Here is a 25,866-nt window from a genome sequence, read left to right as displayed (position 1 = left end):
CACTATTCAAGCTAAATAATGGTTTTATTCACACTTTATTCATGAATATTTCAAAATATAAAAATAATTACCAATAAATAGAACCAAAGGAAAAAACATTTTATTCAGTTCAAATTACTTTTATAATAAAAATATTCTAGTTATCAAAGAATAATCGACTATTACAGTTATGAATTTCATTGCAAACCCTACAAGACGGAAACGGAAAATGTCATAGATTTACACAAATCATATGTTTATTTATGTAGCTTCCTCTATAGTTTATGATTTGATTGGGTGTTGCGGAAGGTGTTTGTTGAGTGTTGATCGCAAGTACGGAGGTCGCGGAATGCTGTTTATTTATTGTTATTAATTCACAATTAGTGCGTTCAACAAACAATACCTTTATAAGGTAAGTGCATTTCTTTAATAGTGTAGCTCAATTTATTATCCAACCCAAACAAGACAGTGCAGTAAAGTAGCATTACTACATCTGTTTTTGTGTTATATTACGCATTTTGGATTTTGCACTTCGCACAACGTGACTCTAGGATATTGTCACGAGCCCAATCGATGTGTAGCGTGAAGTATACAGGTATCGTTTACAAGCGGTTCTAAAAATGTGACTAGACGCATGAATAACGTCGGGGCGCATATCTGCGGCGCTCCTTCTAAATATGGAACGGGTGTTAGTGAACATCGGTGGTGTCCTCGGCGTGGTCCCGGCGATGGTCCCTCTGGTTATGTAACGACCCTTCGGAAGGGCCACGTGCATCCTCCGGATAGCGAGTGGCGACGCAGTGCACGCGGTTCCACGTCGGAGATCGGTGCACGTCGCACGGGCAGGCGGCGCCGGCGACGCGCACGCGGTCCGCACTCAGTCGCGCTGGCCGCTGCCGCGGGCCGGAACACCAGTTTCCTAGCAACACGTTGTTGACGCCGCTGGTGACCTAATGAACACAAAAACACATGGTTACTAAGTGTTACATCACACGTTCTGTTGCACTGTCGCCGATTTGCGCTGCTTACGTTGCTAGGTGTAAACTGCCCATAACACAATTAAATGTACTGATTGCTGGACATTTGTTTGTTGTTTCAACTGCACAGCTGCTGTCCCAGTCATTGTGAGTATATATTACTTCCGTGCATCCTACACAATGACCTTGATATCATGTAAGATATGTTAAGAAAATCTAGAAATGTTGCACTGATATGCTTTGACATTCACTGAACCCTGAAATGCTGTGCTCTATAAATAGAATGCAGACCTTTGCATGACCTAGATTCAGTTCACACTTCCTGTAGGATTTCTATATTTATTTGTCACTGTAAGACAATGTTCCACTTTCTAAAGTATCAAATGTACAGGTTTAGTTTCAACCATTCAACAATGTGACTCCATTTGTTTATAAGATTTTTAATGGGGTTTATTACAAAGATAAATCAAGGTTGACCAACAATGTTGACATCTGTTTAATATGCCATTATTTTATTCATCGTTTTATATTTTGAATATAAACATTAATAATTTGGATATTTCCTTGTATTATTCAGTTTAATTTCATAACAATTTTTTGCATATCATATTATCATAGCATTCTAAATTAACCTACACATTGCTAATTACTCTCAATATAAACAGCATACCAAACAGTAGTTACCAGATATAACTGTTGTAAGTAGGTTCCAAGGCTACAATATAATCTGTCCAAATGATAAAATAGCAACAAGCCTGTGATATGGAGAAGCTAAAGTGACAAGCATGTTTGATACTCAATCAATTTGAAACAGTGATAATATACTATAAAAATTCTAATTGTGGCATTTTTATGTTGATACTAAAATCTGCTAAGTGTATAATATTCACACATTAACTACAACTGACATTTTTGTAAACAATCTTACACTGTTATCAATTTTAATCTACGGGTTGAAGATCTACCAAATCTACATTAATGTTCAAATGATCTGTTATTTTTCACTACTTTAAAAATACATTCTACAAACTATGTCAGTAACTATGTTGGAACATTGTTGCTATTTATAAATTCAATGGTGGATGTTCAGTGTTGACTGTCACATTTTGTCCCAAATAGCCAACAAACACTGATGTGTGACAGTCTCATATGTCATGCATTAGCGACAAGGTAATTCCATGTGAACATGATTAGCTGTATGCGTTTCAAGAAATAAAATGATAAATGAATTCAAGGAAGGACTCTTACTTATAATGGAAGTGTTGCTACAATATTGTATTGTTATGTATTTATCTTTGTGAGTAAATTGTTAATTTCTTGCCCTATAAATACAATACTTAAGTGTAAGGTAAAAATAAACAATTTTATATTGTGTAATTATGACATCATGGTTTCCTCATTGGTATGTTAGGTGTGAATTGCAGTTTTATTGCATGTTGTAAGAGTTCTTATTAAGGGTGTGACTGCTATAATTGAAAAAAAATGTAACAGCTTTAATTAAATTTAATCCTAATAATAGCACATTAGCTCTTAAATAATTATGATTAATTTCAGAACCCATTGTATTAACGATTATTCGTATTTATAAATTCCATTGCACTAATCTAATAAGTTTCTAATTGGATAAAAATATCGTAATTTCTCTGTCCGTTTCGTAATTCTGTTGCCTGAAATACAATACTCGGAATTTTAAGCTACAATTTTGATTACATCATTTCAATGCATTCAAAACATTTTAAACGAAAGTATATTACTTTTGAACTCGATCGGTATGTTCGCCCGTCACCCGCATGTGGTAGCGAGTGGAGTCGTTTATGTCACCCATTTTACGCAGCGATAAATTAATTATAAACACTATAATCAGAGTAATATGCACTTTAGTAATTAATTTATATTTATGTAAGATCTTGGACCTGGCTTTTTCAGACAGCGGTCAGGGTCTGTCTTCCTGCTTGTGCCATTCTTGACCTTACGGTTCCGGAAATGCGATGTCAATATTTTTGCAATATCGTCTTTATTAGTTTCTAAACAGACGTCTTATGATAAGAGAAGATTAGAGGATCTTTTATTTATGCGCGTATCTAATACTAATAATCTTAAATTTCATTCGGGTTCTGGTAACGCACAAACTACGTCAATTCATATCATATCATTTAATGATTTATCAGATACCGTAAACAACTAAGAAATCTATTTGATCTTTTTAATTTGGACCATAATTTTTATTACATACTGGATGCTAGCAATACTTCTAATGTTGAAATATAATTGCAACGCGATCACATTCTACAAAAATATCTCCATACTTTATAAAGATCCATTCTAATCGTATAAAGTCTAAATTCGTTGTAATTTTTCGATTGGAATGTAAACCTCTCAAAGGATAGCTTAAGGTCTTAAAACCCTTTGCGGTTCTTTGACGTCATGAATATGTAAGCAAATAGTTAATTAAATTTAAGTACGATGTATAAGATGATAGGCAATCATTTAAAATTTGTTGACGAAAGTTCAGTCATTTTGGATTACTTTGCTACTAAGAGGCTATCTTTCACCATGTGCTAAGCTAACATATCCCCAATGCGTATCTACCCATCCCTGTTAGCTATACATTAAAGGGCAGGAAATGAGTATAAACTTCTTCCAGTTAGTTACCCCCTGGGCTATATATAGTACTATTATATATATAGCCCAGCCTATAAAATACGGTTGTTGTGTAAATATAGTAGCTCTATTCACATGACTTGTCATGCTTTCAACTGCAAGTTGTATGGAATTCAATTTATCACCGCTGACATTCAGTATCAAGCACGATAAGTTATAAATTCATTTATAACCTTACCCGCACGAGCGACGAGAAACGTTATCTGGTAAAACTGAAACTACATTTGGTAGTTTTTGATTCTACAAGATGTATTGTGATAAAAATGTTATCTATTACGTTTTCGGCGCATGCTCTTCTAACGTTGCTATTTGATTAGAATTACTTTGAACAGTTTTGTTACTTATTTTCCTTTAGAGTTTCAACACGTAATTTAGATGCAACTATTAAAAGATATATAAAAATTGAGTAACAGCAGAAATAGTTGATTCACGTACATGAATTTTAAACCATTCGTATAATGTTCGGTAACAATGTATCATTCGGTTGTTTCATGGCAGCCCAAGGAGATACCTACTCCTAAAACCACATATTGTCGGCGATATCGACAATAACGGGAAACATAAAGTCCGGCTATAAGTAAACAATATATTTTATTTCAAAAATTGTTATATTCCTCATTAGATTTAATTAAATTTTTAATACTTTCGTGTTTAAAGCATTAACCTATAAAATGCATCTAGACAATGTCCAATAATCCTATTACTGACTGAAGATAATGACTCGTTCAGCCAATGGCTTATAATACAGCACGCGAATTGACCTACAGTGTAACACGGATCCGTATGAATAATGCTACGCTCATCAGTTCGATTTTAATGGTAATCAATAGAATCTTAAGGTTGCTTTTGGCGGAAACGAAACGTGTTTTATACGTTATTCTTTTACTTATACTTCCAAATACGTAATGGAAGAATAATATCGAATAAATTATTAGAGAGCTGATTTCTTTTTAGTCATTACACATCTTCCACTGCACTCAAAATGAAAGATACATACATACATACATAACATCACGCATTTTATCCCCGAAGGGGTATGCAGAGGCGCAACTAGGGCACCCACTTTTCGCCAAGTATGTTCCGTCCCATGATGTGATAGGGGGCGAGCCTATCGCCATATCGGGCACAAATTCCAGACTCCGGGCTGATACTGAGCAGAAAAACCCAAATATCACTTTGCCCGACCCGGGATTCGAACGCAGGACCTCAGAGCGCTATTGTACCGGACGTGCAATACAACTACGCCACCGAGGCAGTCCGTATCAGTCAAAATGAAAGATGCCGAAAGATAAATAAAACGTCTGGACTCTAAATGCCAAATGAAGTTTGAGTATTCCAATTTTGCTCATCTCTACGTAAGACGACAACACGCACGACTTCCTCGACACAGCAATGCGTAAAGAGAAATCGGTTTTTGTTTAGACTAAAATAAAAATGAGACTTTTTTGGGAAGGAAAATATTCTAGAGTAAACTATCTGATTTTGTTTATAACAACTGAATGTATGACTTGAAATGGTATTAACAAGAAACCAAATAAAACATTCTGTGTATTTCCTTCCCATCGTCGTATGAGCCTCAAAAAAAAAAACAATATATTATATGTAAACGTAAGAGACATCAAAACAAATTTTAACAGTTGCGTGCGCCATAAAAGGTTTTTTTCCTAGAGTCGCTTGTCATTACTGAATCCACGTTTTCCTCTTGCCGGCGCTCACTGTATGCATGTTTTTTACTCCCCTTTTGTAATTTAATTGGTAAAGGTGACCTATGCGGGTTTGTATCGGTAGAAACAATTAGATTTATTTAGCGTTTGGAATTCTCATTTTGAACGTGGCAGTGCTTGATATTTTCTGTTATGTAATTTATCTGTTGAAATATATAACACAATAAATTTGTACGCAATATGGCTGAGTGTTTTCACCAGGAAAATGATATTGCATCGAATTTGCAAAATGTGTCAATAAACTTATACGTACTTACTACTTAGTTGTCAGAAGAATGATTCAGAAGTCATACTTATGTGGTAAATCCATAACAAATTCATCAACTAAAACGTTTAAAACACCTATACCTATTCCAACTTACATTCATCTGGCATTCAAATGAGATTGAATTACTTAGCATATTTTGTATCACCATTTATAATAAATTAGTTGCGAAGCTAACAAGCGATGACATTATAAATTTGTGAAGCATCATCACCAAAAGACGATTGCACCACGGAGCGAAAGCGCAGTGTTGTCTTGTAAACGGTATTTTACGGTACCATAATAGGTGTGTGTAACCAATACTACGAAAATCACGGGTTAGATAATCGGTGGCGTCCAAGCTTGTGTCGTTTCGTGTTTCGTCCCGTGTCGTGGGTCGTGTCATTTCGTTGAGCGTTCAACCCGCTGATACGAAGACGCCACGCGACGCCGCGCGGTACGCAGTTCGGATATTTGTTACTATGCCAAGGCCGCGCAATATTATGTGATCGTGTCACAGCGACTTAGCGATAAATTACAGTGAAGATAAAAAAATATATAAGTATTTTCTTTTTGCACTCCGGTTTCTCTATTTTATTGTCAAAGCCGTAGTGTTACGTAGTTTTGTATGCGGATGAGAAACGTGTTTGTCTATATTTATTGTTGTATCTTTATTTATTTTTATATCACAATTGACACGTCACCGTTATGTATGTTTATGCTAAATGTTAGCGGTAAAATGAAATTGTTTAATCATTATTCACTTATTGAAACCATCTATCTTGAAAGACCTTAAAGCATATTTTACATAATTGTATATAGAATTCGATTATTAACCTCGACTGAAATGATTCTTTCGCAGTCATGTTAGAAGTGAAATCTATAAAACACCGTAAAAAACGTTACAAAGTACGTTTTAGATATGTTTAAGATAAAAACATTGTACGTCAGAACAGATATCAAATAATTACATATCAGACTTTGTGGTATTAACTTGAACAAATATAGACGTGTACGATTGTAATATAGAGTGACGGCTACTCCAAAACGGTAAAAGAATCGGTGTAATCCGTTTAGTGATGTAACAAACGAGCCCACAGCTAAATTGGAACAAATCTACTCCCAGAAAAATTAAGTTAGGCCCGATCTGGTAAAAATTAATATCCACTTTATTTTTATAATTCGAAAAAAATCACAATCAATACGTTTTAAATCGGTATCTATTAACAAAACGTGGCCCATACGAGAATGAAGTAAAAGGTCAAAGGTTATGACGCGTTCTAAATACGGATGGGTCTCGGTCTAGATCGACTGTTTCCAGACACGTCGCCCGTTCCAGTGCTATTGAAACTATATTCTAAACCCAGCTCTCTGAATTGCAACTGCGATACTAATGAACCGCAGACTCGAATGAATCGATACGTAAGCTCATTGACGTTCCAGCTTTAGCGCTTGGCGCGCGTGTCGTATGTCAGATATTATATCATAGGACGTAATTGTGGCGTCTGTAAGCTTTTGGATTTGTGGTGCTGTTCACAACGTCCTGTCTAATTATAAGCTGTGATGGCGATGTCTAAATAATTCTGCTAATTTCTGTTCTGACACATTTTAATCGTCTTTGCAAATATTCAATATGGAAAAGAAGCTTTTATCATTGTCTTGAATAAGAAAGACACGTAACTGTAGCATCAATGTTCTTTATTTACAGAGCTTGTGTCTTTTGTTTCAATTTGTATATTTAAATGTAATTTATTATTACAGTATTTATTAAGTGACCCGTTTCGTTGAATATTAAGAACACTTTGAAATTTATTAAACTAACAATTTCTGTATTGACAGAATTTTCCAGTTACCTTGAATCGTTGTCTTAAATTATCTTCTGCACTTTGACTACTACGATGGTTCCTTAATCGCATGAGTATTTTTTTATTTCTATGAATGTTTGCATCATATCTCTACATACGGAAACGCTCATGAGATTAACTCAGAACTCGTTACAACCACTTTCATTCATGAATATTCCTACGTATAATAGGTAAAGTGAAGAATTGCGGTCAACATTTGCATCTGTGTCAAGTTTAACTAAAGACGTCCGCAAGATTCATGCTTGCAATGAATGAAGGGATCGATCCTATAGCGAGTTATATCCGAGTTCTCTACGTTGTGCCATTTCCTGGAACCTTAGATTGTTTAACATTTAGTTTACGTCTTAGATATTCTACCACAATATACTTTAATGAATGCAGAAGTATGGAATATTCTATAATTTTGCTATTTACATAATCTATTCATGATTCCATTCCGCGTGGGTGGACCTATTTCGTCGTATGTATTACCGAACTCATCCTGGTGACGGATGAATTATTACAATCCAAATACAGTGATAAATCGACTCAAGAATGGAATCTAACATTTTTAGTTTATAAATGCGAATTAACTTCCCTGTGGTTCCAGATACCTTTTTTCTATTATTTGAAAATCCATCGGCGAGTTACACGTGTTTTCGATAAATACGTTCCGTTCTACGCACGCACAGACGCTTCAATAAAGCGTCGCGTCATATTGCGTCATCTCGATGTAAATCAACAACGAAAACAATGCGCGCTTTAATTAAAACAATGATTGCAATTTAACATAATTGCAAAGATGGTACTAAAACTACGGGTTCGTAGAATGTTCGTTCGACTAAATCGTTCGTAGGTACGTTTTTTCCAGTGACACATATTTTTTGTAAGTAATGACGATAGTAAAGTTCAACGAAAGGTTTTGGCTTTCCCACAGTTCGGTTATTAACATTATAATAAATACATATCTAAATAATAATATCTATTTAAAAGGAACTGTAGATTACATTGGTAATGCACTTTGTGGATCTGGATTTGGAGGATGATAAAATAATTATCTACACCTCTGTCCTGGTGTTTTATTGACGGTGCTACATCCATCTTTCGCACTTCATATTCTTAATACTTTTGTATACAATTGCTACTATATACCATATTATTTACATGTCAAATATATGTAATTGTTCAGATGGCGCCAATGCGTGGCGAACGCGGCGGTTCGCCAGCGAGAGGAGCGCGTGCGTCGCTGCCCCTGCCCCGACGGTTGATCCGACAGATCGCACGACACGTCGCCTCCAGCGGGCGGTCGCTGCGCCGCCTCGAGGTCTCGGGAAGGGTCATCGACAACTTCGATGACATCGACGACGCCTCCGATGATTCGGATTTGGAAACACCGCAACCAGCGTAAGTATTGTTCATAACAGGTGACTATGTGATGTCTCTTCTAATGAACATAATATTAAATTAAATCGTATTGAATTTACATATCAATTTGAATACACAGCAGCATGAACTAATGGGCCTCCTAACGGATAAATTGAATAAACTTCCTTGACAGGTGGTGCTCTTATCAGTAACGTTGCCATTAATGAACACACCTGTAAACGATATCCGATCAACACAAGCTAAATGCTGTTCGGTTGTTTGTGTTACACAATTTGTTTTTGTTTACAAACTAATAACAATGATAATGATTTAGCTGTACAAGTTGAATCGTTTAAAACAATATAATATGCTCTTGAGCGATGATAAAGTCTAGGATATTTTTAGATTTGTAAAGTAAGTGTCCTATCTTTACATAATAATTGTTTTAGTATTATTTTTAATCACAGTTTTCCGATATTCAAATCTTTTCTTGACATATCTATACATCTATAGCGAGTTGAAAAGTAATTCAAATTTGGCGCATGGATAAATAAAAGATAATAAAAACCCAGGATATAAAAACCGATAACACATTTTTCCACATCCGAAACTCGACAACTCAAGGCGTTAGAATTCAGGCCAAAAAAAAATTAAAATGGATTATGGGAGTTATCTCGGAATCTGGTGAATTTTGGTTGATACTTCATACATCAATCAATGCCAAGTCATTATGGTAACGTGATAAAACACGTTATCGTTTACCTAGGTTAGTGGGTAAGACAAGCGAATAACCCGATAATACGTCGCATGTGTTGCCTACGCGATAATGACAATAAAAACGAGATTACGAAATTTCGAAATGATGTTCATAAGGCGCCATGTTACGCAATGATGAGATTACAAAACAAATAAACAACCTTTTCAAGGTTGCCGAATGTTTGTGACCTCGTCAGGTACTGGCTATTGTTAAGCGTCTTTCCGCAATTTTGTTTCATCTATTTGTCACCTTTTGACATTCTTAAACCGTTGAAATTCGATATCAATATCACTTTTGCCGGATTAAAATAGACTAACCGTCGATGAACTGAATTGTAAGCTCTATTTGTTCTAGATTACGACTTATAAGGATTCCTAGGTAACCTAAATTACATAGCGAACCTAAATTATAAAGTCATCAGAACTGTAGACCATTTAAAACTTCATATCTAAAGATAATCACGCAGCGAGTGCGCCAAACGTTGCCCAACTTCATTTACGAACTACGAACGCAATCGCAGCGCGGCGACTACACTCCGCGGCCCTTCTCAAGGCCCCGATAAATATTAGCCATCATCATCGATCGCTTCCTGCACAGCAAATCACATGGAGGCCGAATTAATGAAAATCCAATAATAAGAATTAACGTCGCATTCTAGTTTTCATTTTTTGGGGGAGTTGGAAATATTTTGGGTTTGGTGGTTAGATCGATCAACTTTCAATTTTTTTATCTATTTAAACCTGCGACTATGTTGAAATGAAATAGAAATGTATATGAAGTACATGAAATTCATTATTCATTAACTATTTTATAATATTATTTTACTTCACTTTTTTTCCTATTTTATTGAACATACAAAAAATACTATGATCTTATAATGCTAACCATTATCTGTGACGATTCAGGGTGGCGTGCGGAGGAAACGCCGGCAACCTCCCGCCAGCAGATCACGACGACGACCTCACCAGCCTCAGCTGGTTGCAAGACAGAAACTTACTCAGAGGTATACAATACAAACTGGGTTTACAACTTTACAGACATTTGTGAGGCTGATGCAGATTGCAGACAACATGGCCGGTCAACATTCTGACTACAAGGTGTGCAGCTTGGTTATTACGGAGAAAAGTCGGAATAAAAAAAAACATTCCAATTTTGAATTTCCCGCTTTTAAAGTGTTCAATGGGTCAAGTGGCCAGTAATACAAGTTTAAAAATAGAACGTGTTAAAAAATCACATAGATGCAGTCATTCTGCCATTATCATAACTCACCTCATTCTCCTCGGTTAAGGAACAAAGTGCGATTACACGGTGTCACATATCCCTTTGTCCTTTAACGAGCAAATACAAAGACATTAAACACAATGAGCGTTGTTATCGTTTCAGGTATTAATCTGACGAAAAGCGACTTGGAGGACACGAAAAGTATTGGCAGTCAAGTTATTATAAAGGTAAGTCTAATAACTATAGGGCTATTATCTAAAGCTGATGCAACACATTCACATGGTGCGTGTGTAAAGTTTCTAAATAAATATACGTAAAGCGCATGACCACGCAATGTTTACGCGACTACGAAATCAAAAAAATATACCGTGATGTTTTTTTGCATCTATGTATCTATCCCTTCAATTATAATAATACTACAAAAAAAATAACATGCTGTGTGAGATTGCGTTGGAGTGAGTATTGTGAACATGCCAACTTTAGTTAACCTAATTATACCAATATTAATTACAATTAAATAAAATTTATTATTAGATCATTATCTTAATGGAATGATTATAATCATGCCATTCATTTTTCTAATACAAGCTGGCTTCCTGAGAGCTCATTACATCTTGCTGCCCGGCAATCGAGGCTTCTACGAAGTCGCGCCAATTGGCCAAATATAATATCGGGATAAAGATCCAATCCGCGTAAAAAAATATAGACAGAAGGAAGATCTTAGAAATGGCATTAACCACAAAAACAATTTCTAAGCCAATCTGTTAGAAAATTTTGCTAACACTACAATTTTACAATGGGTAAATAATATAGTTTGACAATGTATACAATATAACGTCAGTTATTGTAAACAGCAACGAGAATTACGCATTCATAATGAATTAGATACAGGGTTATAATGCTTAGCGATCTTATACTTTATTATTTCGAAATGTCGAGGAATCCGTGTTGTTTCTCGATATAGACCTAAAAATCGTGACACCAGTAACTGTTGGCAAACAATAACTATTCATTCAAGTTCATGACAATTTCACATTCTTGGAAATTTAAAGCAATATTTCTGGTCTTTAGCGCTGTGTTGGTAATTTGTTGTAGATTCTCACATAAATTATGAATTTAAAGTAATTATGGTTTTGTATGTCAAAGCGACAGCTTGTAGAAGATTGATAGCTCAAAATGATTGCACTGCGTAAATACCTACAGATTCACAGGTTTTTACGAAAATAAGACTTCACATGGCAAGTGATTGATAATTTTATTTTACTTTTTTTGCTGTGAAAAGTGAAGGTGTAACATCACCATTGCTGAATGAAAATATTTGTTAAAGCAGTAGTACCCTTAGTGAAATGGCTCGCTTAATAATACAAATAGACAAAAAAATTAAAGATCGTATTTCTGCAATGTTTGTTATCTTTACTTTGGTTGTTTACGTATATTTATGTATAAATAAAGAGACCAGCATTCCGTAAAATAGCAACGTCACTCGAATGTTAAATTAAAAAGCATTTCATAGTTCTATTCTCTCAATCCCCAGTAATAGCACTGTTTTCAGTGCCCTCCAACAGACAACACAGCATGGATGGATTACTACTAGATGTCAGATATAGACAGTGACGTAACTTTCTGATGGTAGGATATATTTTATATCCGCCCGGGTAGCTATCACCGTACATAATGTGTTAAAACCCGCCATGATGGCCCACGTAAGTGTGTCGCGTTCCGGGATCAGCCTGTGTATATCCGATTACAACAGGCCGGCATAATTGTGTCGACTGCTGAGAGGTAATCATTTCTCGTCAGTCAGCGTTCTATTGAACCCCATTCTACTTACCATCAGTGGAGTCAATTTGTTGTGCACGTATAAAAAAACCTTCCCAGGCGAACTTTTGTGAACGATAGACTTACCATCAAACAATGTTGCAACTAACAGGCGGAAGAACCGAAATTGAATGTTCCGCTGTCAATTGAGTACAGAGCCCTATGAATGACACACTTCTTATTACAATATGAATAAAATAATGGCGTATTTATTAACAGAAGCGGAGGGCGGCGCGTCGCTCGTGACCGCTTGTTTATCGTTTAATGAAAAATGCACGATTACAAACAGTGAAAGTTAACTATGCCACGTCCCAAATGTGGTATCGCGTTATTGCGGCAGGGTTGCCGGTTTTGTGTATTTAAAAGCTACTAAATTAATGTGGGGTAGAAGATCAACTTCAATTTAAAAAAAAATATGATTAATTTTTAAATTGTAATTCTTTAAATTTTTTTTCATTCCATGTCTAGGTCTTAACATAGCATTTTTGGAAATCGATTTTAAGAAAATATAATACGGGTCTGAATACAGTTATTTTAATATGATAAATAAATATTTTATATTGCACGTGAGATTTATTTTATAAGACAATAAATCTAACCTCCTTATTCATATTGTGTGTGACATTAAGTGTACTAGTTGTGAGTAAAATACTTAAAACGTATGTTTACAAATTCGCGAAGCTTCGTTGAATTCTACGCAGCTGTCACAATTTGATAATATTCATTGGGAGTTTGTGGAGTGTTTGCTAATAAACATCATGCATGCAAGGGTGATTTTACGTTGGATAAAATAGGAGGGACTTAATATAGATTAATGCTATACTAAATTGAGCAATGGCGACAGACTTCCTTAAGTGAAAACGATTTTATTGATACAAAATATTGGTTTGTAGACTATTTTAATATCCATATTGTTTGTCATCTCATGTAAATACGGATGAGAAAAAAACCCGCGTGTAACGAATCCTCTACAGTTAACAAAAACAAATCAAAAACTAGACGCGAGTGCATCGCGCTCTTAATCTTCATGTTTTCCTGTTACGAAAGGAATTTTCTTTGTTTATGTTTGTTTCGTTCTGTAGTACTACGCAGTATTGTATCTATGTCAATTATGTACACTTTGTTCATGATTGATCGTTATTGAGTTTTATAAACTAAAATTGTATTGTAATTAAAAAATAATATATTAGGATTTTACACATATAATTTCAAGTGTTTAAAGATATTTGTTTTGTTTACAAGTGAATGACGAAACAGCTTAGACTTTAATGAGTTTTAATAAGTACACTGATAGATGAAGTCAATGCAATGGATTATAATGCGCAATAATGATTTTATAAGTTACAAGCTTTTGCTCGCGGCTTCGCCCGCGTGAAGGAGTTTTCTGGGATAAAAAAAAGACCCGCTATATATTTTCCCAGGATAGAAAATAGCCTCTAACCTTCCCAGGTTCTTAAACTATCTCTACACAACATTTCATAAAAATCCGTTCCCTAGACTTTGGGAAAATCGATAACATACAGACAGACAGAAACGGGGACTTTGTTTTATAATATGTATAGATTAAATGTGATTGTCGCATGTGGCATTTAGTTACTAAGTAAATGTTATCAAATAGTAATAAAAATACACATATTACTAAGGTAAACGACAATCGCTTAACACGTGTATTATTATCACGATTTCTTTGAGTATTAATATACGCATTAAATACTATGTTTTTTGTGACATCGCCCGTGTATATCAAGTTAAGGCCACACTTGCAAGGTGTAACGTAGAAAATTATATTAGGTATCAAAGCTTTAGTGTACACAATAAACATGGTTAAAAATTTCAATAATTACATTGTTTTGTTACATTTTATATTATTTTAATACTAAAGAATAAGTACTACATATTTCTATTGACAAAGATTTACACAAAATTGAAATGAGGAATCAAAAAACATTGTTCCTGTACGAACCTGTTAAAAATATCCAATACGTTTATATACTTATACAGGGTCATTTCGACATTGCGTTACTAAATGAAACCACAGGTTCGTGGTGACCTCTGCTAACACCGTGCAAAATATTATTAATAAGTAACGAATATTTACGTCAATAATCCCGATTTTAGATTTATGGTTTTTTGATCACGCTGTCTCTTAGCGCGCTTAACTAAAGTGAATGAACTACGTCACAGCTGATGATATTATTACCGAACCTATAGGGTTCAGAAGGTCAGCTCACAAATGAACTCCCAATACGTTCACTGACTTGGTTGCAGCAGTTCATTGAGTCAATAATTAATTACTACAAAAAATATTTCGTCAATTATAAACGTTATTTTCGTTAATAAAATAGTTTTCTTACCAAAAAATTACCTACATAATTATTAAAGTTACAAGATTTAAATCTATTGGTATCGTATCTTTTGTAGATTCTACATGATATTCCGACATTTATTTTAATTCCAACATTAATATTTCGGTTTGTCATAATATCTAAAAGAAGACTACGTAGACATTACCGAACGTCATATTATGCTTTCTGTACCATTTCTTTGCTAGATAGACACTATGGCAACGCGTCCGAGTCTTTGACCGAGTCCGAAGAGCGCGCGATTATTCAATACAATAGTCGTACTCTTTCTCGCCTAAACTCGCAGTGTTGTCAGTATAAACATTTTTACCAAAAAGCTTGCTAAAACGACACAGCATTTCAAAAATTCTATTAGATTTTTTTTAATTACATGATGTTCTAACAGATTTAACACACAATGTATTACGAAATAAAATAAGTACTGATTTATGATGAAATTATTAATGAAAAGTCTACTTAATTAAAATAATACACAGCAATATTTTAGTATTTTTGAAACATTATTTTAAGTAATAAAGTATAATAGAGATTTTGGATTCAATCACTCATTTTCAATAGGCATACAGGGTATAAAATAAACAAGATATTGCACAATAAGGTAATAATAAAAAGTTTGGTAACACTGCGAGGGCACGTGTTAGTTGTAAAACTCTGGCTCGTCAAATATCGTGTACCTCCAGACTAGTGTTGCCAGGATCAATTTGTTTAAATCAAGAAGGTAAAACAAATCGAGATTTAGTGTTGTAGATCGGGACATAAAAAAAACCAAGTATTATTTTTTTAATTTAAGTTTTATGTATTGCGTTTTACAAACAATATCACTGCCAAGTCATGCTAAAGTTGTATTTTAATTTGGATGTCTGTTTTAACATCATAGCACAGATCGCCGGGTAGTCGCATCTCTAAGCAAGAGAATAAAACAAAACTGTACCTTCAGCGCTAGTGAGATGATACGTGCTATTTTGATTGCATTGTCGCACTCAACACAGTGATGAAGCGTAGTTTATTTTTCATAATACTTAATGGTTTTAATAATTTTATTGGTGCAAAACGGGTCACGTCCCCAGAATTCTGAAAATCGGGACATCCCGCGCAAATCGGGACATCAGGCAACTCCAGATCCTTGCCGCTACTTTGTGGAATTCGCTAAACTCGTGTGTCGCGTGTTGGTCGGTCAGGCACAAAGAAATTTAAAGTAGTCCCCTAAATGCGACCTTAACGTGTATAAAATAGAGTCAATTTTTAAAAATATTTTTTGTCATTTTGAATATTTTACGATCGCGAAGTTGCATCGTTGACGCGTACGCGAAACTTAATTAATCACAATCTATTGATTATGTTTCTATCGGAGGCTGTCATTACGATTTTAATGTGGATTTATGAATTTGCGATAGGTACGGAATGAAAAAATCCAATATCATTTTGTCCGATCCGGGATTCGATCCCGTGACCTTAGCAAAGCATCCGTACTATAATACAACTGCGGCACCGAGGTAGTCACAAATTGACTGTATTAAAAATACTTTGAAGTATGAAACAACTTTTAAAGAAACAAGCAATCTCCTAAACATCATTAGGTATTAGTAAACGCATTTACTATTTTGAAAACATGATAAGATACCTATTGGGACGCCGCGCCGCGCCGTGACGTATCCCGTCGCTCGACATTTTTACTTCAAACTATGACATTACCTAATTATTATCAAAATTGTAACTTCATTATTAATTGTTCGTGTGAATTGCCAGACTTGCAGAATGATATTTTATTGTTATGAGTGTTATAAATCTAACCGTTGAACGTATTTATTATACTTATTTATCTACTAAAATGGATGAACTACCTACATTAGAATGTGTGTGTTTTGATTTAAAAGAATGAAACCACTTTAAAATTACGGAAATCATGTGTTATGTGTACCTAACTTATGCAGTTGTGGTTGTTTGATTAGTGTCATTTGCTTATGATGATAGTTTGAGCATAGAAAATATGGTTCTAATGAAATGTGATGATTAGTGCGTGATGTTTATGTTGGCGTTGGATGTCCACCTGCAAGGTGGACAGACGACTTGATAAACGTCGCGGGAACGCATTGGATGCAGGCAGCTTTCGACAGGTCCGTCTGGAAATCTTCAGGAGAGGCCTATGTTCAACAGTGGACTTTATGTGGCTGATGATGATAATGATGTTTAGTTATGTGTCTTTTTGTAACGTCGGCGTAGCGTCGTCGCTGCTGGTCTAATTGTTGATTGAGTGATGTGGCACGACACAAAATCCTAGGTAGTTAAAGCGCCGACATCAGCTGTTCGGTTGCGGCGCGGCGCGCGGTGCGACGAACTACCCTTGCCCTCCGAGTGTGCATCACTCGTTCGTGTGCGTGAACATAATATTATCAATGACTGTGTGCGATGTTGCCGCTCCGACGAATTCTGGTATAGTAGTAGTGGCAAAAGGTGTGTAAAAATAAAATGACTATTTGAATATTTATTTTGTTTGAAAATTTTACTTTTTTGTTTTTGACCTTAGGTTAGAGTAACTTATAGTAAACTGCTTCTTTCAAGATGACTTTCTCGCAGTTAAATTTAAGTCTAGGGTTACAAAATGACCCTGTATATATATCATCATTACCTATCACATTGTAAAGTCGCACTAAAATCAGAACATTTCAGCGTTTTAATTTTAAAAGACAGACATAAGTGCAAATAAACAATTATATATAAATAGTATTTAAAAGTCCTGTAATGCTGTAATAATGTTACTATTACGTATATTTAGATAGTATATAGTAGTAACGATCATTCCGTGCAATGTCACTTAGCGTATGTTAATTCGATGTGGAAACAGCAATTTGCATGACCTTGTTTTTTTGGGAGACCTCTATTAGCCTAATTGTGTAACGTTTAAGCGTGTATCATTAAAAATTATATTAGTAAAGATGACTTATCTTTTTATGCTTTACGTTTTCACAGGAATATATAAAGGATATATAAGTATGGTACGATATAGTTGTGTCAAAGAATAGGTTTAGAAGCAATTCAAAGTGAACAAATAGTCGTAATTACATACATTTTTCGGCATTTGTGTAATGAAATGAATTTCCTCGCTATTATTTTTACTGGTTACAGGATATTTTATGATCAGTATAATTACTTTCTTAGTTTTTCCTTATAAATCCGGCTTGAAGGACCAAATGGCGCACTTTTCTGCTTAGTCACTGTCTTCTTTACATTTTGGAAATCAGAGAAAAAAGACAAAACATTAGGATAATTACGAAATAGCAAAATTTATTGATTAGCTTAAAGATAATTGGCGCCTGAATATCAACGAGAGACCAACCTATTAAAATATAACTTATATTTCGCCAATTTAGAGATAATTGGCGCCTGAAAATCAGCGGCAACCAACCATTGTACCTGTTACAATATAATTTATATTTCGCCAACAGACAGAGTCGAAGACGCCACCGCCGATGGCGCGGGTCCCCTCACCCCCCCGTACCCCGTGCAAGGCGCCCCCCTCCCCGCCGACGGTGACCACGCACACCAAGCCGCCGTACTCGTTCTCGTGCCTGATCTTCATGGCGATCGAGGCGGCGCCGGCGCGCGCGCTGCCCGTCAAGGAGATCTACGCGTGGATCGTGCGACACTTCCCGTACTTCAAGCACGCGCCGCAAGGGTGGAAGAACAGCGTCAGGCATAACTTGTCGCTCAACAAATGCTTCCATAAGGTATGGTATTTATGCAACTAATTATTGAGACAGCCTTTCGTATCATGGCCACTCGTATACAGTAGTAATAGCATCTTTACATTAGGAAGCGCTCGTTACTCTAAGATCAACAATGCCAATAAATTACACTAAAATATATATGGTACTTAGAAATGGACATTGTAGTGATATCTTCGCAACTGGCCTCGCGTACAAGAGACCTTCTATCTAAGCGCACTTTATAAAATTCTAGTTTTTTATGCACAGACACAAATGATGACATAATCATACGAGTCGTCGACTTTAATAATTATGTTAACTATTAACACACTTGGCTGATTGTCAACTGAAGCCGACACGCGTTTTAATCGTTATCCCAAAGATAATTAAATCTAAACACAAAATACAATCACATTGTACGATATTTGCCACTAATTAATTGAATTACATTTAATGATCTTCTCAAATCTGTTGAAATTTGTTCACGAGCTTGTCATGCTGGCCGTCAGAGCGTCTGCCCACTCAGGCTATAAAATTTTGGCGTGTTCATAAGCTTTTGATGTTCTCATCATTCTATTCTAACAGTTGTATCACGTATTTTTAAATAAGTAAATAATATCATTATTTACATCGATATACGTACTTCATCTGACGTTCCGTACACTCACTGTGTTCGACTCAACTGCACTGCAATCCGTACACTTCACTTTAATATGATTTCAACATTGACAGCGTGTGGTTATGTACGGAGTGGCGCTCATAATATAAAAACTCGAGTCAAGTGTAAACCTGGATGTGAATAAAAATTTTAGTCAAATAAGTAAAATTATTTATTGTTCTAGTAAATACATAGGTTATAACAGTGACGTTTCGGTTGCCATTTTAGTTCAGATTCTGAAGAAATACTTTATATGGACGTTTGTGTCTGTAAAATATACGTCAATGGTTATTTGAATCTGGTATTATTAATGCGTGTAATATTTAAGGTGGCAGCCGCACCGGGGCTTGGCAAAGGATCATTATGGACCGTCGACCCACAGCATCGCGCCTCGCTCTTACAGGTACGTTGTACTCTTAAAATTAAACTTAGAGATTTAAATTATATAGGCCAAAATTCCCACTCCAATGTTGACAAAGCACTTACTAGTCCTCTGCGATTGTGGGTTTTTACAAGCAACAGTCATTATTTACCATTATTTGTTTGTCTTTTCTGTCATAATAAATATAATCTAAAGTTGTTCACAAAACAAAAACACACAGAAAATGCTGAGTACAGTATGTATGAAACTCAATGTCCTTAAGTCAATCTTACACCTTACAATATAATTTACTGTACTGACATTTTTTATTTGTGAAGCGTTGTACCGCACTCTCGAACACTATCCAGGACAAGAGAGATTATTTATATTTTAATTTCTTAATTAACATTAATAGTGGAAATTTAATTGAGCCATGTACTACTTAATTTGCTTTATTTTTATGTTATTCATTATTGCTCGTATGTTTCCCTTAAAAATCCAATAAGTAAACATTTAAACTATACAATTCGCAGGCGTTCGGTCGTCAGCCGATCCCGACCGCGCCGCCCGACACGCCGCCGCCCGGCAAGAACGCGCCGGACCCGCAGCTGTTCCCGTTCCTGGCGCGCCGCCTCGCCGGCGAGCCCGAGCCCGGCGCCGACGAGTACCTCGCCGCCGCCACCGTGCTCGCCATGAAGTACGGGCCCGCCGTGCTGGACCAGGTCGGTCACTAGCTCTAGTACTGCTGTTGAGTGATATGGGATCTAATGAAAAATAAATAATAAGTGTTCGCTCTTCGTGTATACTATAACTGTAGAACATGGACATTTATGAAGTGACATTGGCAGATATTTCCAACTACGGATTAAAATTATGCCAGTTTTGACACATATAAATGTTTTGCTTTTCAAAAATTAATGTAGAGCTTGTTTTTATTCTGGAAATCAGACCTTTAAATTGATGACTCCGACGTAATCTACCGAAAGTGATTAAAATACAAAACTTGAAATATTCATGATGTATTGGGCATAGGTTGACATAGAATACATAATTTCGTGTGCAGTTGCCGCCGGCGGCGCACCTGGTGATCTCGCGCTGCGCCCGCGACGAGCACTCCTACAGCGGCGGCGGCGGCGGCGGCGCGGCGGGCGGCTGCGAGGAGCGCCGCACGGCCGAGGCGCTGCTCAACCTCGCCGGCGTGCCCTCCGAGCCCGCGCCCAGCTAGCGCGCCTCCCGCCACCGCCCGCCGCACCACCCCCGCACCTCCCCCCGCACCGCCCCTCGCACCGCCCACGCGCCCCGGCCACAACCCGCCACCCAACCCTACTCGACGGCACGCTCTGACGTCATGCCCTGTCGCTCTTCCGCAAACCAGAAGTGACGTTATCGATTCGCGTCACTATAAATGTTGGTGGATTGATCGTATAACTGGTCATGAAGAAATACCGAAATATCACTAACACTTCAAGTATATTTTCATAGCCAGTTGTTCGAGTCCAGAAGTAATGCCAGTAAAAACACCTCCGATTCTCGATGCGTCGACACTCGACAAACATCGATGTCGATAAATGTAAGTAAAAATCTTTATTCTTATGATGAAATGTTTCAAGCGTAGTAGCTAATCTATTGACGAGTGTAATGAATTTAAGAATTCAAAGACGATTGTAATGTCTTATACGTGATTTAGGTGTTAAAGTAAAAACATCAGGTGACTGACGGCTATTGTGCAAAGGAAATATATTATTGACTTATCTCTGGGGTAGTAATAATGATAATAACAGGATCTGCCGAACGGTAGGGGCGTTGTGTTCCATCAGTAATAAATTTAACATAATATGCGACAATGATATGAACAGTTTCGATTATTTTCCAAGTTCCCATTATTGGCAAAATATTAATGAACAATTTAAATCATAATAATTAAAATTTTATGATTAATAAATAATACTATAGAAAACAATAATGTTAAATATTATCGCATCAAAACTTATCGATAAGTTATAAAAAAATATATCCTTACATTATAATCCTTCGAAGAATTTTCTCAAAGAATATTTGACATTACGTTAGAGCAAAGCTCTAATAAAAACAAAGTGATTCATTGATAACGCAAGTTCTTAGAACGTAGGAATCAAATACGCGGAACTTATTATGTCTATGAATTGTCGCAATAAAAAGTAGACAAAAAAAAAGTTTACCATTCTCTAGTCCAATAAAGACAATCCAATAATAAAAGCAGTCGTGTACACAATATTATTTGTAATAAATTAAATAAATTTATTCAATTAATATGAAAATACTGTGCTTAGATAAAAAGCTCATTCGCTTTTTATTTAGATCATAATTTCCATTCGACTCGGTCTCCGATATATTGAAACATCACATTTATCAAGGCGGTGGTCCGATTTTGGCTCTGTCGACATTTGTCTACAGCGCGAAACTCCGATCACAAGATTAGTTACATGAAAATCTGTAAGCCTAGAATAATTAAACGTTTACATAAATAGTAGTTACTAATAGTGATAGATGTGATACTACTTAGTACGAGATATTATTTAAAAAAGAATGGAAAGTAATTTAATAATTCTCCCTATATGCATTTAGGTTTTCCCCAATTAAATAGTCAAACGTTCATAATATAATATATAAGAAATAACTATTCTACAGTTTAAAGTAATTATAGTGTTGCCACGTTTCTTGTTTACATTGGATTCATGCCGTATATTGCCAGAGTAGTTCACTTGTTTCAAATAGTGTTCCGTTGCGCAAGACTATGTCAGAAATGTGGCACATACATAGTAAGGTCTAAGTTGTAACTATATTTAAATAATATTTATTTCGCATCTTGATATCAATCAGATTTTAAAGCGCAATTAAATTTAAGTATAATTTCAAGTAATTCTACATGATTGTACATGAGCAATATATCGCTTAATAGCTTAACAAATGTGATCTGAACACTACCATTATTTATACAAAATAATACTACATACAGGGCGATCAAAGTGTATATTTAAATATTGGAATTTTCATTACTTTCAACGTGATACTACGTATATTTATGTATTTTATATTTTCTTAGAGAATAACTTAGCCATAAGCAAACTGTATTTTGTGTTCATGAACCAAGTGATCCACTGTACTATTGCCAGCTGGTATAACAGATATTATTTACTAGATACTAACTGCCGATCGGGGAGTTTTAGAGAATATTATTTCTACCGCTATGTACGGACTAATTTTAATAAATACAAACGAGTGATGTCGCGAAAGTGATGCGCTTTTATTTAGCGAAATATATTTAATGTAGATTATAATTTTCGACGTTTACAAATAGCCTTCCTTCTAGCTACCCGATAGCTGTTACCAAAAATTCTAAAATATAATTTACTTGTAAGACAATGCTCGCGTTGTTGGATACTGAACTGCGACGTGTCTTTGCGAACGAAACATTCTCTCAAGTGCCTACTAAATGCTTCTGTCTATCGTTAGCTAATGTGACTGGAGTATGGAGTTATATTTGTGAGGGGTAAGTGTCGGAATGTGTGAAAAACATTACGTTTGTATGAAAGTTGTGCCTTCTTTGTGTGCGGTATTGAGGCAATCTACCATTCGGAAGTAAATGTGTGTCTGAGTACTATAATCGTGTTGTAATTAGAATTTATCCCCGAAATGCGTTTCCGGCACTTACAGCAAAGCCTTGAAAGAGAACACCAACTAGTGTTTACGACATAGGTCTTCGTTTCCATCGTCATGTTTTTATTTGACTACCTTCGCTGATCACTCAGTGTAGTATATTTTTCAAATTTCTCTATTGACAATCTTTGGTGCAACCAGTAAACGTTATATATGTCGATGGTGACATAAGTTACTGCGAGAATAGGACCCGTGTACGTCAAATAAATGTCTATCTATACTCTATACATTTTTGGGTGTTGTAATAAAATGCATATATAAATAGTAGTTCGACAAAACCGACAGCTTTATTTAGTACAATTTGATTAATATTACGAAATGGTAAATGTTGAAAAATGAAAAAAAAAATTACGCGTAGGATTAACTAGACTGATGCAATGACTGATTTGTGAGCAATATTATTTATTAGTAAAATGGATATTTTTTCTTTAATGAGCACCTGTATGTTTAATGTTCAGATTGACAGACGAAAAAAAACTGTAAGGCTTTGCAATCAAAGAGTAAAATATTTCGTTTTCATTATCTTGCAGACGTGTGAGGCAGACATGTTTTAATTTGCTATCAGTTAAACGTAGGCAAAAGGAAGGTGTGTATGTGTGCCAAATGTTAAATGCATTACCATTTTATCAAGCAAATTAAAATACCATTTATGAATGTATTTATAATAAACACATAGTTAGATTAGGACATAAGTGATATTATAATAATTTAATTGCTATATAATTAAAGAATACATACATTTTTGCTGTATTTAGGAGCGTCTTCCAACTTGTATTGTTTTCTCGTAGAATACACGCGTACGAACGGGGAGAAGATTTGACGTGATCAAGTGTTCACTGACGCTTGCGCACAGCTTGAGCGGTGTATGACACTAGCCAAGCGCGGACATACATTCTAATTCATTTGCATCGTCCGTTCATATTCTCCCCGGCCGTACGGGCTAGCCTTTCTTTCGGTGTTATAAATTATATGTAGATAACAATTTACAGCAATAATTAGTACCTAATAGAAATACTTTGCTGGTAGATGCTACGTATATGATTGTGTGATAAATTGCTATTTATTAAACACGTTGACAGACGATGTAAAGCGTAATATCGGACACGGAGTGTTTATTAATGATTGTTATTGTGAGGTGAATCGTATGTAACTGGTTTAAAATATAATACTGTCTGCTAACGGCTGTTTTCAAGAAACGATCCAATCCCAATCTCAATCTTCAATCCGATTTCGAGAATAAACCAATCAAAATAAGTTAGTATAAACAACACTTTCTTCTTATTGGTCAATTTTTGCGATAGATAGAAAAACGCGATTAGGATTTTTTAAAGAAAATGGCGGTAAGGCAGTCAAGCTACAAAATTGGATTAATTTTAAACCGATTTTTTTATATTCCGTTTATCATTGAATTTATTTAATCGGACATTGGTATCACGTATCAACGCAGAATCCGTGTATTTTAAATTTATTCAATTCATTATTTTTTATAGTTTGAATAAATTTTATATATTCCATGACGCGATAAAACTACGAATATTGAACTAAATATCAAACAATCTAAGGTGAAGTTACGCCGTCAAAGAACGTCAACGTGTTAATAAGTGCTGTGTTTAAAATTTTATAATTGTAAACAACGTTTAAAATCGACCTATTAATAATACGGTTAAAATAAACAGTACGGTATATGATTTTCACGACTTGTCGAACCTCGTTTAGTTATATATAAAATGGCTTAAAAAGAAAAGTTATATCGACATGATATTAAAATTGTTGCGGTTACGTTCTCTTGTCGTGAAATGAATATCATTTTTATCGATTAATTTATTTTTAGGTTAAATAACGATGTTATTATTTTTTAAGATGTTTGTTTGTAAAACGGAATTTTAAAAAGGAATATGCGTGATTTTTATTTGGAGATGGCGTTTTACAAACTGTAATGTGACGTTACTGTTGGTGATTTAATGTGTATTTGAATCGTATCAAAATATGCACAAGTTTATAAAAATGTGAATAGAAATCATAACCAGTAGAACCTGAAGACAGAAAGCATGATTTTTTTTTTCCTTTGCAAAAAATATTGTCATCAGTAAAAATGTTGCAAGTTTTATTTATTGTAATATTTTATTTATTGCCTCGCAGTGATTTCTAAAAAGTGGACTTATGCATAGATTCTAATAATATTGATTTTTGATCGAGTAGATGTAATTATTATTATAATAATAATATTATTTCGGTGTATGTATCAGTGACGTCACAGTACATAAAATAACAGTACATCGGTGTGTCCGAACTCGTATATTTATTTAAGTATTTTAAGTGAAAATATTGTTGTTGTTGATATTTTGCCGGCTTCTGAACGATACCACTCTTTTATTATTGCTATTGTTGAAAGTTATTGCCAAATTTTTATTTGTCCTAAAATCTTTTGTCTTTGTACATATCCATTAATAAATTATGTACCGAGAATACATGTGCGTTTTATTTATTTTTCATG

General features: G+C 35.2%; 1 protein-coding gene across 2 annotated transcripts; it reads left to right on the top strand.

Moving 5' to 3' along the window:
- The first annotated feature begins 265 nt into the window (after positions 1 to 265).
- On the top strand, positions 266 to 25,840 carry LOC115452766 (forkhead box protein N3). Of its 2 annotated transcripts, none has more exons than XM_030181369.2 (8): positions 266 to 391; positions 8,619 to 8,833; positions 10,457 to 10,554; positions 10,935 to 10,999; positions 18,397 to 18,678; positions 19,644 to 19,718; positions 20,210 to 20,398; positions 20,740 to 25,840. In XM_030181369.2, the coding sequence occupies exons 2-8, from the start codon at positions 8,619 to 8,621 to the stop codon at positions 20,899 to 20,901; spliced, it is 1,086 nt and encodes a 361-aa protein (XP_030037229.1). In that variant the 5' UTR covers positions 266 to 391; the 3' UTR covers positions 20,902 to 25,840. The 2 variants fall into 2 exon arrangements, with proteins under 2 accessions (XP_030037229.1, XP_030037235.1); XM_030181375.2 differs by lacking the exon at positions 266 to 391 and adding an exon at positions 444 to 1,103.
- Positions 25,841 to 25,866: the final 26 nt, after the last annotated feature.

The sequence above is a fragment of the Manduca sexta genome, chromosome 11 (assembly GCF_014839805.1).
Source record: "Manduca sexta isolate Smith_Timp_Sample1 chromosome 11, JHU_Msex_v1.0, whole genome shotgun sequence".
Classification (NCBI taxonomy): domain Eukaryota; kingdom Metazoa; phylum Arthropoda; class Insecta; order Lepidoptera; family Sphingidae; genus Manduca; species Manduca sexta.
Note: the sequence above shows the minus strand (reverse complement) of the source record. Positions and strands in the feature narration are given on the sequence as shown.